The sequence below is a fragment of the Dendrobium catenatum genome, unplaced genomic scaffold (assembly GCF_001605985.2).
Source record: "Dendrobium catenatum unplaced genomic scaffold, ASM160598v2 fragScaff_scaffold_231, whole genome shotgun sequence".
NCBI lineage: Eukaryota > Viridiplantae > Streptophyta > Magnoliopsida > Asparagales > Orchidaceae > Dendrobium > Dendrobium catenatum.
In genome coordinates this window covers 4,650,922-4,665,695 of record NW_021318693.1, presented here as the reverse complement: position 1 = coordinate 4,665,695, position 14,774 = coordinate 4,650,922, and the positions used below count along the sequence as shown (strand labels likewise).

The following is a 14,774-nucleotide window of genomic DNA, read 5'->3' as shown; positions in this document are numbered from 1 at the left end:
TCACATGATTGAATTTCGAATTTCTTACATAATTTGTTATGAGGGAGACAATAATAACCTTCGTTCATTTAAGGGACAACATAAATAGCATCCTTCAAAAAAAAAAAAAAAAAAAATTGAGGCAGTGTTTATTGAACAATGGCTGATGTGAGAGCGACAGCCAAATTTGATCTACTTGAACCCTGATTTCCTAATATGAGAATCCATGTTACTGCTAGGATTGTAAACGAAACGAGTCGAGTCAAGTCGAGTCGAAGGTCTTTCTAATTTGAGCTTGAGTTTGATTAATTACTCGGGATCAAGCTCGAACTTAATTTTATGAATTTGAACCGGCTTGTTTATAAGAAAAAGGTGAAAAAATAATTATGATTTAAGTAATTATTATAATAGAATGAGAAATTAAAGAATAAATAATAAAACTAAGATATAATTTTTACATATTTTGATAGCTTTATACTTAAACTCAGGATTTATAAAATGTTTTAAGTGTAATGGGTTGGCTTACGAGTTAATGAGTCCAGTCGACAGTGGCTCAAGCTTAACTCGTTAATTCACCAAGCTTGCCATTTATCGAGCCAAGATCAAGCTGGCTCACGACTCTGCCTGGTTAACATGCTATCGTGATGGTAAGTATTGCATAAGTCATTAAGCTTCGTTTGAGACGACATTCTTATTGCTTCTTAAAGCAGCTTTTTAGTATAAAATTTTAAATTTTTGTAATAAAAAATTATTTTAAGAAGCAGTGAGAAAGTCATCCCAAATGAAGCCTAAGTCTTGCCTATATAGTTATTAAATGTAAATTTCTTTTGCCCAATTAATATATTATGAAATATTTAATGCCACAAGCTTAATTAATATATATTTTTTTATTTGATAAAGATGTTGAAGATTGTTATTAAAATCTTGAGATTAAAATTTAGGCATATTAATTTTTTTTTGTAAAAAAATCAATTAATAAGTTGACTAACTATTTACTTATTTAGCCAAAAGAATCTGCTTCCAGTTTCCAGCAACGAAATTTCCTAGAACTCCATTTGCTATGCGAGCTCTCCCATTGCGGGGGGAAATTATTGGGTTCGGACACTGGATGACGTTCGGAGTCCAATGAAAATGCGTCACATCACTCACTACTTGATATTTAGCTCTATATTTGCTCGGTACTTCACAATACCGAATTCAGCATTACTCGATACTCTGAAGTACCGAACCGTAACTTGTGTCCGGTGTCCGAACCCAATAATCCCTCCCCATTGGGCCGGCTTCTTTCTCCTACCATTTGACGAGAGATTATTAGGCGCGGGGTGCGGACGGGGAGAACCGTCCGCACAAGTATTGTTCGGCGCTAGGTACCAACACTCGGTACCGCTGGGTACCGCTAGGTACCCAGTACTTGTGCGAACGGTGCGCACGCACCTAATAATTTTTCCCGTTTGACAGCCCATCTGCACTCTCACTCCGTACCAGCACTCGGTACCTCTGGGTACCCAGTTCTTGTGCGAACTATGCGCAGGCCCCTAATAATTTTTCCCATTTGACAGCCCATCTGCACTCTCGCTCCGCTAAAAATCAAATCCGACACGGGATCCCATTCAATCTGCTTTAAGATGCGCGCACCGGGAAGATCTACCGACTCCGGTGCAAACATTCGGGCCACGCTACATAAATATCGAGAGGAAGAGAGAGAGGTAGAGAGTGAGGAAGAGAAGACCAGGCTCAGGTTCGCGGAGTCCGTTCACACTCCTGAGACGCATCGACTGGTAGATATGGAGGACGAGGAGGAGAAGCGTATGACGGCTAAGGTGCCGGGGGACGGGGAGGCGGCGGTGGAGAGACTGATGGAGGTGGTGGAGGAGATCGCGACGATCTCGGACTACCGGAACGCTTACAAGAAGCAGTTCGGCAATCTCTCGAGGCGGGTCAAGCTCCTGGCGCCGATGTTCGAGGAACTGAAAGAGAGCAGGGAACTGATCCCGGATGACGCGGTGCGAGGCCTCGTGCAGCTCCGAGAAGCTCTTGATGCGGCGAGGGAGTTGCTCCGGTTCGGAAGTGGTGGGAGCAAGATCTGCTTGGTAAGTCAGGCTGCGGAAATAGGGTGATGGCTTTTCTGTCTGTTTCGTGTTCCCTTTCACCAGGATGAGTGCGAGCCCGGTTTAGTCTCTTTGAATGGATGATCTTTCAGTGCCTGAAATGTTAGGGCTTGTTAAAAGCTTGGTTTGATTTGCATGTAGATGTGGTTCTTTCGTTTTGATGGGTGGTATTTGGTTTGGAATTTTCTAGTGCTTATTGCTTCTGGTTGCTGCATGCCATGCTTGGGGCATACGTTACGTTTGACTTCAAAATTGACATTTGGCTAACATGTTGTGCTCTTTGATTGATTTTCTATTTTAGACTTTGTAGTATTTAACTAATACTTTCTTAAAATTGGTATATACAGTATTCTGATTCCCGAAACGTAATGCTTTTCAGTGCGTTTGTTCGAGTTCTCTGATGGATTGTGATTGTGAATTTTCAATTTGGTTTTAGAAATAATACTGAGTGATGTCAAAAGCATAAGATAAATGAATTGTGCTTTATTTATTTTATTCCTTAATGCGAATGATGCTTTAGTGATTTCTTGTGCATTTGCAACTATCTGGTCTTAGATGTTAAGGGGCTGTTTGGTAGCACCCAATATTTCATTTAAGTAGGATTTCATAAAACCTCTAAATCTGGATTTGCGAAATACTGGGGGGTTAAATCCTAAAAACTGTTTGGTAACATTCATGATAAATCCTGTTAAATCTTGTGTGACTGTTTGGCTATAGAGGGTTGAATCTTGAAAAAAGCGGACTCTTCTTCCCTCTTGCACTAACAGAGCATTAAATCCGCCGAATCACAGGATTTCAGAAATCCGGTATTTATCATGAAAAGGGGTAATTTTCCGTCTAGGATGACTTTCATTTACTGTGAGATTTGTTTTTGCATTTTAGGACATTTGGCTTGATTTTGCTCAAATATGGCCTAAACCTTACTACCAAGCAGGCCCGAAATATCAAGCATTCATTCGAAATTGGTTTTCATAAGACTTAAGCCTTTCTACAATTATGTTTATTGCTTTATTAGATTGAATTATTTCCATTAATCAAGGAGAAAATATTCATAAACATGCTTACTGGGACCACTGGGTATTGGCTAACTTTTAGTTTATGCGTATAAATGTTAGTTAGTTTTTTTGAAATAAATTAAAAAGAATTGTAATGAAATAAAAGCACATGTGAATTGCTATAAAATTATTATAATTACCTATTTTGATTCTTTCAAATCTTTGATATTGGAAAATAACCTTCTACAATGCAGCCTAAAGTTTCACACAAAATTACATAACTATTATTATTTTTAACTTTCATTAATTTCACATATGCTTATATTCAAGTTATTAACTATTAAGGATATGTATGCAAGAGCTGTTACATGTGTTCAAACACAAGATCATTTGACTAAGTATTTTCCTATTTCAGTTGGATTACATCAAGGATCAACATTAAGCCCATATCTTTTTTGCTTTAGTCATGGATTTTCTCACTAGACATTTGCAAGAGGTTGTACCCTGGTGTATCCTTTTCGTTGATGATATTCTTCTTGTTGTTAAGACTAGAGAGGGAGTTGAAGGTAAACTTGAATTATGGAGATCAACCTTGGAGTCTAAAGACTTTCGTTTGAGTAGATCTAAAACTGAATATATGGAGTGTAATTTTAGTAATAATATATCTAAAGGGAGGATTGTGACTTTGGGCGATCAATTCACTAATAAGAGCATTAGTTTTAGATATCTTGGGTCTATTGTTCAGGTTGATGGTGAACTAGATGGGGATATTATTAGTAGAATTCAAGTTGGATGGTTGAAGTGGAGGAATGCATCAAGCTTGTTGTGTGATAGAAAAGTCCCTCTCAAACTTAAAGGAAAATTCTATTAGATGGTAGTGAGACCTGCAATGCTTTATGGTGCAGAATGTTGGCCATTAAAAGAGAAGCATAATGTTAAGTTAAGTGTTGTAGAGATGAGGATGCTCATGTGGATGAATGTCTTTACTCTTAAAGACAAGATATGAAATGAGCATATACATGAAAAGGTTAGAGTAGCTCTAGTGGAAGATAAGATTAGAGAGAGTCGCCTTAGATGGTTTGGTCACATAAAATGGTGGCCTTACGATGACCCGGTTAGGAAAGTAGATGTATTGGATTTGACTTATGTTAAGAAAGGTAGAAGTAGAGTCAGTAGACCTAAAATGACTTGTTTAGAAAATATTAGAATTGACCTTTCTTTTTTAAATTTAGATGAAAATTTGACTCTTAATAGGACACAATGGAGAAAAATGATTCATGTAATCAACCCTACATAGTGGGATAAAGGCATGATGTTATTGTTGTTGTTGTTTTATTAATTTCATGTAAATGTTTCCTTAATAAATTCTTACCTCAAATCGCTTTTTGAAAATCTTTTATTAGCTTTAGTGCTTCACCTTTTTACACTAAATTAATCCAATCCTTTACGGTTCCTAATTAAATTATATTAATTGATATTAAATATTACTAACAAAATTTAAAGGAATTTTCAAAGCTTAAATCAATGAAAATAAATTTTAACTAGCATCTTTTACCTCAAATTTATTTCTTCTTGCCAAATTAAACTTCCACCAATTTGATTTATTCCTTCCTAAAATCATACTCTATTGCTTTTGTCATATATATATATATATATATATATATATATATTCTTCATAATTTGAATGAAAAAATATATGATTGAAATCACTTACAAAGGAGAATGTTTTAACACAAAATCCTTCTTCTTTCTATCTCTAGTTTTCTTGCTTCACCTTTAAAAAAGATTTGGATCCTTTCTTAAGTTTAAGTCACGAAGACATAGCACATGAAATGAACGAAAATGAAAAATAACATATCTTCCTTCTCCTTCTCCTTCCTCACTGTCGGTTTCTCTGAACTGAAGCTTTCTCATGTGTTTTTCCCTTACGAGAGTGAGTGAAACAAAGATTACTCACGAGGAGTCGTTTGTTTTCACTGGTACGCGATCATTCACTCAAAAATGTAATCCGGCCCTCCCAAGCCCGTCCATGATCGCGTGCAGTCTGCCTAGGCCGCGGTTATGCTCCCGGTTCATTCGTCTGTTCGTATTAGGTAAGTTGGCCATAATTGAACTGGCTGGACTGAACCGGTTCTTACACACTCTATTAGCAAGTAGATAAAATTAGTAGAGGGTTGAATGTAAGATAATATGGATAGAAGTTATTCAAGATGATTTGTGGAAGTTATAAGTTTAACGTATTAGATAGCACTCAACAGAAATGAAGGAAAAATAAGATTCATAAAGCTAACTTTAAATAGTTAGTGATAAGGATAATTACGATGATGTTGACAATGATGATATGCATGGTAAAATTGAATGTGATTTCTTTGCCCTTATAATTGCCACTGAATATGTAGGCGTTCCTAAAATAAAATCTCACTTTCATGACCATTGTGCAAAACATATGCTTGAACTCAGTTTTGGGAATGAGTTCATCCACTTTCAAACACTTAAATCCGGACAAACCACCCCTTGTTGTAGACCATGGCAATAATTTTGATTTTCATTTACGGTTTCACATTATCAAAATCAAGTCTTTAAGTGAATTCAAATTTTCCTAATGATCGGACAAAGTTAACCCCAACTATGTATCTACTTGAAACTTTGGAATATGATAAACAAATACATGATGTTTTTTTCTTTACATCTTCTCTTTTTGCAACAGTTTTATTATCTTACAATACCACATTCAACAATAAAGCAGGGGATAATTATTTAGATATTTTGGTAAGTTATACATTTTTTTGTGATTATAGGTAACAATATATGGCAATTCTCTTAAACATCTTAAAAGAAGATATACATGATACAAATAGAGCTCAAATCCCTATAGCTGCATTGATCCTTTTGTTTCCTCACAAAGAAATGTTTTAAATAAGTAGTTTAATTTTGTCACATTTGGCTCCCTGTACCTCAATCAATTGCTAAGGCTTTGTTAGGATAAAATGTGTAGATGCTTTTTTATGTTCAAAATAATTATTTGAAGCCACAAAACTTAGAATGATTAATAAGAGCTACTGGATTCCTGGTTGTTACCTATAGGTGAAAGCGACACATAAATCAGAATGTAGCTGGTGATTATAGCTATTACAAGCTCTTACTAAGCTAGAAAGTTGAGGGGTTGGCTTCTTAGACATCTGGTTGTTAGTGCAATGGCTTTACCTGGACCTCCAAAATAGTAAAAAGCATTCAGTGACATTCTTAAGAGAAATAGAGCTTCTGAAGCTTTGTTCTTTGAATGATGGAGGTGATGAGAAACATTTTAGCTGTCTGTTTATGGCACTAAAACAGTTATAAAAAATAAGGAAAACAAATTGAAAGCGCTTCTAGATACGTGCAGTAATTGTTTGGTAAGTTATATGGATTGGTACGCCAAGCATTTGGGATGAACATAATTAGCAGTCATGAAATTTAAAGTTGCCAGGCTTTTCTTTATTTTAGTATTTGGATGACTTAATGATAATCTCTTAGTTGCTAGCCTACTTATTTTATGTTGTTTCTCCTCATAATAATTTAAAATGGAGCCACCTGCTCTTGGCTGTTAGTTAAAGTTTGTAATCTGTGATTTTTTCTTCTTTGTGTCTTGTTTGAAGAGGCCGCATGGTCTGTTTTTCAAGTTACTTGAACTACGAATATAACATTTAATTGCTTGTCCTAGTACATAAAGCTGTAAATTGTCGTATTGGAATGGGTTCATATTCTGCATCCTGTTCCAGTAAAGTCACAAAATGTTTCTCTTCTTCTTTGTTCTACAATGCTAATTTGTGCATGACATACGGATCCGGTAAAAGAGAATGCCTAATTATTTTCATTCTTTCGTGTTAACATATCAAATAACTACTTACCGTGCTAGTCTGCAGTACATTGGATTTTATCGTTTCCCCCATATTTTGCTTTTTTCCGTCTCTTCTGCAGTTATTATAGTTTTATTTTCCCTGAAAGCTAGGTCATTTTGCTTGCCTTGGTACTAGCTTAAGCTAGTTTTATTTCATTTGACGGAGTTTTGATTTTACAATTTACATGGTCAAATATGTCTTATTATGTGCCCATTCTCATTAGAGGGGGTCAAGATAATGATGAAATAAGTTTTTATTCCCAAGGGGACATATATTACATGATGCTTTTATCATCCATGCTGAAGCAAGTCAGCGAAATAAAGTTCTGACAACCATAATTTGTTGTAAAATCAAAGACTTACCTGATCGATACTAGTAGTTTTTTTTTTTTTTAAACTCTGGGTTAAAAGCATTGAATGGGTCTTGCAGCAAACTGCACCAACTTTGATGGGAGTAAATGCCTGCAGCTTCCTGTGTAATGATCAGCGATTTTGTGATAACTTCTTTTTAATTCCTTAAATTAATCTGGATAATATTTTACATGGTATTCTTTTTTCTTTTTTCTTTTTTTTTTCTCTGAAAAATTGAAGCTTGAGAGATCCATCTTTCAAGGCTCAAAATAAAAATTCTTATGACTTGACTGCAATGCTTTCTTCAGTTTATGTTGCTTCTTTTTTTTATCATTCAGAAGGTCAATGCTATATTTTCTTATTGTAAGGTCAAGTTATTAAATATAATTGATTTTTATAGGTCTATTTCGCTTACTATACTTTTATTTTGCACATGTTTGACTTATATGAAGTTGCTAAGGATGAGATAAAGTTGCTTACAACTATTCTACATATGGTCACTGGTGCTAGTACAAGTGCATCATTTATTTGTTTCATTGGATTCCTCAATTGGTGGGACTTTACTGCCTATTATTTGATTTCGTTTATTATTATTGAGTCATTATTGATGTGGGAAAAATATTAAGGGGCTGGGATCATTTTTTTTTGTTTAGTATTTAAAAAACATGTTTAATTTATATTTTTTAGTTATTTTTTATTTTGAATATAAGTCAAAATATTCTTGAAAATACTCGAAACAACTTTTTAAATATTTTCATTTTTGTAATGCAAAACAACCCAACCACCGGCCACCACCACTGCTAGCTGCCTTTGCCGCCTTCCATTACATCTTATGTCAAAATAATATAATATTTATTTAGGTTATCAAATGTATTTTTAATTAGTACTAAAATATTAAAAAAAAAAAAGAAGAATGCGATCCCAAATGGCCCCTAAGTTTTTTAATACATTTGGTATTCATGTGTATCTATATTGGTTTTTCTTTGGTCCCTTGCAAGCTGTAACTAGCTCTTCATTGCAGGTTCTGGAAAGTGATAAAATGACAAAATGGTTCCAAGAAGTTACTGCTCAATTAGAACAAGCACTGGATGCAATTTTGTTTGATAAACTTGACATATCTGATGAAGTCAGAGAACAAGTATGTGGCACCCTTTATAAATTTTGGTGTCTAAGATGCAAAAGCATATATTGTGGCCATCCTTTACATCATGCTTAAAAAAAAACTCCTTTTCTTCATCTTTTAATACATGAAAACTTATTTCTATAGGATTTCAGTTTATCCAAATAGAATTACTTCTTGGAAGTAGGTTGAATCAGTGTGGACCCTTAAACTGTCCTTTTATTTGTATTAACTACTGAACAGTATGTGTTTATAATTCAAATATTATCTAGTAGGTTGAGCTTGTTCATACTCAATTCAAAAGGGCCAAGGAGCGAGTTGATATGCCTGATGCTGAGTTATATGGTGACATTTCTTTTCTATATGATAAGGCCAGTGACTCTTTTGTTGATCCTGAAATCCTTAGTAGATTAGCTGCAAAATTGCAGCTAAGCACCATATCTGATCTCACACAAGAATCACTAGCTTTGCTTGAGATGGTTGCTGCTAGTGGAGACCCTGAACAGAGTATAGAGAAAATGTCAATGCTCCTAAAGAAAATCAAGGACTATGTGCAAACTCAGAATCCTGAGATGGGCACTCCATCAAATCCCAAATCTCTTTTTTCTGATGGAAAGCACCAAGTCCCTCTCATTCCTGATGATTTCCGCTGTCCTATTTCGCTTGAGCTGATGAGAGATCCGGTCATTGTGGCTACTGGACAGGTACTTCTTAATATCTATGAAATACTTCCTTTTCATAAGCAATATCTAATTATGCTGCTGAACCTATTACTATTTTCAACAGACTTATGAACGAGCCTGCATTAAGAAATGGATAGATGCAGGGCATGACACATGTCCAAAGACACAACAGAAACTCCCAAATACAACCTTAACTCCCAACTTTGTTCTTCGAAGCCTTATAGCCCAGTGGTGTGAAGCCAATGGCATGGATCCACCAAAGTGTCCTTCCAAGCCAAGCAAGCCATCTTCAGCTTGTTCCCCCGCGGAACGTGCTAACATCGATGCTCTCATTTGCAAGCTATCCTCTCCAAACATCGATGATCAAAGATCAGCTGCTGGTGATATTCGTTTGCTTGCGAAGCGCAATGCGGACAACCGCATTTGCATTGCTGAGGCTGGCGCTATTCCGGTCCTCGTGAATTTGCTGTCCACCACTGACCTGCGCACCCAGGAACATGCTGTCACTGCTCTTCTAAATCTGTCCATATATGAGGATAACAAGGGGATTATCATCTCCTCTGGAGCTGTGCCTGGAATTGTCCATGTTTTGAGAAGCGGCAGCATGGAAGCCCGAGAAAATGCTGCAGCCACATTCTTCAGTCTTTCAGTTGTGGATGAGAACAAGATAACTATAGGTGCATCAGGAGCAATACCAGCTCTTGTTTCACTACTGAATGAAGGCAGCCAGAGGGGAAAGAAGGATGCTGCAACGGCCCTTTTTAATCTCTGCATATACCAGGGGAACAAGGGTCGGGCAGTGAGGGCTGGAGTGGTGCCGACATTAATGTTGCTCTTGACAGAGCCTGCTGGATTAATGGTGGATGAGGCACTTGCTATACTTGCGATATTATCGAGCCACGCCGAGTGCAAAGCGGCGATTGGGGCGCTTCAAGCTGTTCCAGTGCTAGTAGAGGTTATCAGGAGTGGTTCGCCGAGAAATAAGGAGAATGCTGCTGCTATTTTGTTGCATCTCTGCACAGGGGAACAACAGCAGCAGCATCTCGCCGAGGCTCAGGAGTGCAGCGTCATGGGAGCCTTGCTAGAATTGGCTTCAAGTGGCACTGACAGAGGCAAGAGAAAGGCTATGCAACTGCTCTACAGAATGACCAGGTTCATAGAGCAGCAGAGCCAAGCTCAGGCTCAAGTTCAAGCCCAGGCTCAATCAGATCAATCCTCCACAACAGTTTCTGATTAGATGTAGGTTGACTTGATCAAATAGCCTGTCATCCTGATTCATTCCTGTGTTATTGTTTGTGTTATTTCAAACTAAAAAGAGGTGAAGCAGCTAAAGAGAAACAATGGAGTTCAGGAATGTTTTCTGAAGCTTTGTGGCACTTTGCAGTGTGAGAACTTCCCTTAGTTTATTTTTTTTTTATTAAGGGAAGCATTGTGTTAATTATTGGTAATTGTCTATTGCTGATGTTGTTATTCTGCCACGTTGCAGTGATGATGGAAATCGAGTATTTCTCATCGTTTATTCTTAGTAGAAAGTTCTACAAACCACTACTGAAAACGTTGCAGACAGATTTGAATGCCTTTTTTCTACAGTGGTATCTATACGTATAATTTCTTAGGTTCTTTATGTTCTGTTGAGGTATTTTTGGGAGGAAGAAGAGTTCTTTGATAAACAGGTTCTGTCCGCCCTTTATGCCTAGCTTAATTAAGATAAAATTAAGAGAGTTTTGAGAGGGAAAATTCAAATAGAAGGGTTTACCTAAGGATTGTATGTTTAAGTAGGTTTTGGTGGTTAGGGTGATATTTTTATCCTGATTTTTGCTTGTAGTTTATTGTTCCTGTTTCTTGTGAGGGTTATAGCGGCATGTAGAGCGTGGGGAGAGCTAGATCTTCTTCTCCAATTGAAGATCCCAATTGTATTTTCATTGAGGGAGTTTTTCTTTAATCAAATATAGTTGTTGTGTTTGTGATTTATTTATCTTTTCCTCCAAATCAGCTTGCAATGGGGCTATATTTTCTTGAATTCAGCAAGGAATTTTTTGGTATTTCCTAATAAATTAGTACGAGAGCATTTTGATCTAGGGTACCAATGGTCGGAAAGGTGGGAGTGTTGGAGGGGGAAATAGGTCAACTGAAATCAAATTTTATGGAGAAAATTTCAGATTTTGAAAATCAGTTTGCATACGTTCATGAAAAGATCGATGGAAAATTCGTCGTCGTGAAAGAATTGTTGAGGAAGTTGCTTGAAGCCAAACAAAATATGACGACATCAGAAATGAAGGAAGCCACTGGGGGCCAAGGAAGAGGAGGAAACCCTAATCCGTTTAGGAGGGGAAAATCAAAAGGTGGAGATTTTGGAGGGATATAATGAGATGCCTTCGCCATAGCCTATTTTTAGGGATGAGATGAGTATTGGATATGAGCAAAATGTGCTGATTTTGCAAAAAGAGGGTGGATTATTAATGCAGGGGTGTTGATTTTTAAAGGATGAGAAATTTCAAAGAAGGGTTTGGGTATTTGCACATAAGGGATGATCAAGACACCGGGGAAGCATCTCCCTTTCAGGGAATGAGAGGCTAAGGAGGATTCATGGAAAACATAGGCTATCTAAGAGTGTAGAAGCTGAAGACGTCATCTTTGAGGTAGATGATGCACATTTGTGGATCTACAAAGTGGAGATGTATTTTGCCATCAACGGTTTGAAGGAGAAGGAGAGGTTGATGACAGTGGGCCTATGTTTGGAGGGGAAGGCCTTTGCTTGATACCAGCAGAGGGAAATGCAATGACTCATATGGAGATGGAGGGAGTTCAAGGAATGCTTAGTGGAATGTTTCGAACCAGCAAGGGAGGGAATTTCTAAGAGCAACTTTTCGCCTTGACACAGGATGGTTTTGTGGCAGAGTGTCATGAGAGGTTTGAGTACCTTATTAGTTGATTGGATCGCCTTTCTAAGACAATCTTAGAGGAAAACTTCATGAAGGGGCTAAAACCAGAGATCCATGCAACGATTAGGGTGATGAGGCATCATGACTTGGGAAAGTCAATGGAGTTGGCACAGTTATTGGAGGACCAGAAGAACCTAGAAAGGGGGGCCAGAGGCAATAGCTCAGGATGCTCATACAATATGATCACCAGATTTTTAGTTCCCAAGGGGTCAACACCAAGAAGCCTTCATGAGAGCCTAAAGGAGAAGCCTATAGGATGGGGATTTGGGAGAAATTTTAAGAAGCTTACTAAGAAGGAGCTGCATGAGAAACATGCAAAGGGATTGTGTTTCAGATGTGATGAGAGGTACACGCCGGAGAATAGGTGTAACTATTCAAGTTCTTACCATCTGTAATGACAAGGAAGATGATGGAGAGAGGGAGGCAGTGGTAGTAATGGAGGAAGAGATGCATCTTGACATATCCGAAGTCTCCTTAAACTCGGTGGTGGGGTTCACTTTGAATCACACCATGAAGGTCAAAGGAGAAATAAGTTATAAAGAGGTGGTGGTGCTAATTGATGGTGGGGTTACCGATAATTTTATCTCCAACTAGGTTATTGAACAATTTGGGGTAAAATTTGTGGATGGGGGCTACAAAAATTCCAAAGCCAGATCCTGGTCAGTCAGTTTGTTTGGTTCCGTGTCGCGACCCGGTGCGAGCGCGATCCGTCCCGGATCGGGTCGGGTCGTGACAGCTCATACAAGATGATCACCAGATTTTTAGTTCCCAAGGGGTCAACACCAAGAAGCCTTCATGAGAGCCTAAAGGAGAAGCCTATAGGATGGGGATTTGGGAGAAATTTTAAGAAGCTTACTAAGAAGGAGCTGCATGAGAAACATGCAAAGGGATTGTGTTTCAGATGTGATGAGAGGTACACGCCGGGGAATAGGTGTAACTATTCAAGTTCTTACCATCTGTAATGACAAGGAAGATGATGGAGAGAGGGAGGCAGTGGTAGTAATGGAGGAAGAGATGCATCTTGACATATCCGAAGTCTCCTTAAACTCGGTGGTGGGGTTCACTTTGAATCACACCATGAAGGTCAAAGGAGAAATAAGTTATAAAGAGGTGGTAGTGCTAATTGATGGTGGGGTTACCGATAATTTTATCTCCAACTAGGTTATTGAACAATTTGGGGTAAAATTTGTGGATGGGGGCTACAAAGTGATGATGGGAAATGCGAAGGTGGTTCTCCCATACTTGTTATGTACTTTTTCTTTACTTAATCAATGCAAATGCAACTTTCAAGGGAAATGCGAAGGTGGAAATGGGTAGAGGAATGTGTAGGGGAGTTGTGCTGACGATTCATGGGACTCAGGTGAGGGAGGATTTTCTCCCATTGGAGTTAGGGAGCACTGATATCATCTTGGGGATGAAGTGACTGCAAACCTTGGGAGATACCAAGGTCAATTTGGGAGCGCTAACGATGGAGTTGATGGTGGAGGGAAGAAGGATGGTGATCAGGGGAAATGCGGGGTTGTCTGAAGCTATGATACCCCTCAAACCTAGGGTAAGGACCATACAAGAGGTGGGAGGATGGAGGAGCATTAATCCCATTGGAGCTAGGTTGAAGTCAATCAATGAGAGGGAATTAATGATTATTGTGTTAGCCATTCATAAGTGGCGACTATGCTTATTGGCGTGACATTTCATTGCCAAAATGAATCAGAGGAGCTTGAAGTTCCTTTTAGAGTAGATGATGATGATGGAGGAGCATTGTTATCAAAGCTATTAGGCTATGATTTTAAGATTCAATATAAGCCCAGATTATAGAACAAAGTGACGGATGCCTTATTCATATGCATGCGGGAACTCCATGAGTTAGCTATGTCAATACCACTGATGCTGGATTGGGGAGCCATCAAAGATGATAATATGCCGGATAGGTGATGTGGTGTTGATTATTTTTTCTTGCAAGTATACATGCAAAATAAATAATATAAAATGCGTCAAAATATTATTCGAAAAAGAATCAAAATTTTATTTTTTAAAGTTAAATATTGATTTAAATTATCTTAAACCTTCATTCGATTACTTAATTTTAGATTCATCTACTATATATTTCACTTAACTTAAAACTTATAGGACAAAATTTTGGATTCATGTCTTTTTAAATGTCATAATATGATAACGTACTAAATTTGATTTATTTTTTCTAGTTGCCCATCAAGAATTAAATTTATCTTCTTATTTCTTCCAGAAACAAATAGGTCAAACCTTATTAAATTAAATAGCCCACTATATATGTCTCTATGTGAACTACCTAAATAATATTTCATTAATATTTTATTCTTAATGATTGTAATTGTACTAGGAATATATTTCTATCTCACAAGTACACTTGTTAATTTATCTGAACTACCCACCGAGACTTAGAGTTGTTGGTGGGCGACCAAGGTTAAGAACCCCATATCCCGGGTTCGAATCCCTCTACTACGGCCTCACCTCTTCAGTGGGGCAAAACAAGTGTAGATTCGATGTCAGTGGGTAGTCTCGCTAGGTTACGATGAGTGATTAGTTAAGCCGCCAAACACTCCATTTGGAGTAGCAGCGGATAAATAACTCCATTCCAAAAATAAATAAAATTATCTAAACTAAGCATACAATATTTGTATTGCAGGTTGCTCCATGTGTATCGATGGTGCTTTACACTCTTATCTTTAATCTAATTTATCTT

General features: G+C 37.5%; 1 protein-coding gene across 1 annotated transcript; it reads left to right on the top strand.

Annotated features, from left to right (window-relative positions):
* The first annotated feature begins 1,589 nt into the window (after nucleotides 1-1,589).
* Nucleotides 1,590-10,712, top strand: LOC110097709 (protein spotted leaf 11). Its single transcript, XM_020824248.2, has 4 exons — nucleotides 1,590-2,069; nucleotides 8,332-8,448; nucleotides 8,706-9,134; nucleotides 9,217-10,712. Exons 1-4 carry the CDS (start codon nucleotides 1,605-1,607, stop codon nucleotides 10,348-10,350), a joined length of 2,145 nt encoding a protein of 714 aa, XP_020679907.2. The 5' UTR covers nucleotides 1,590-1,604; the 3' UTR covers nucleotides 10,351-10,712.
* Nucleotides 10,713-14,774: the final 4,062 nt, after the last annotated feature.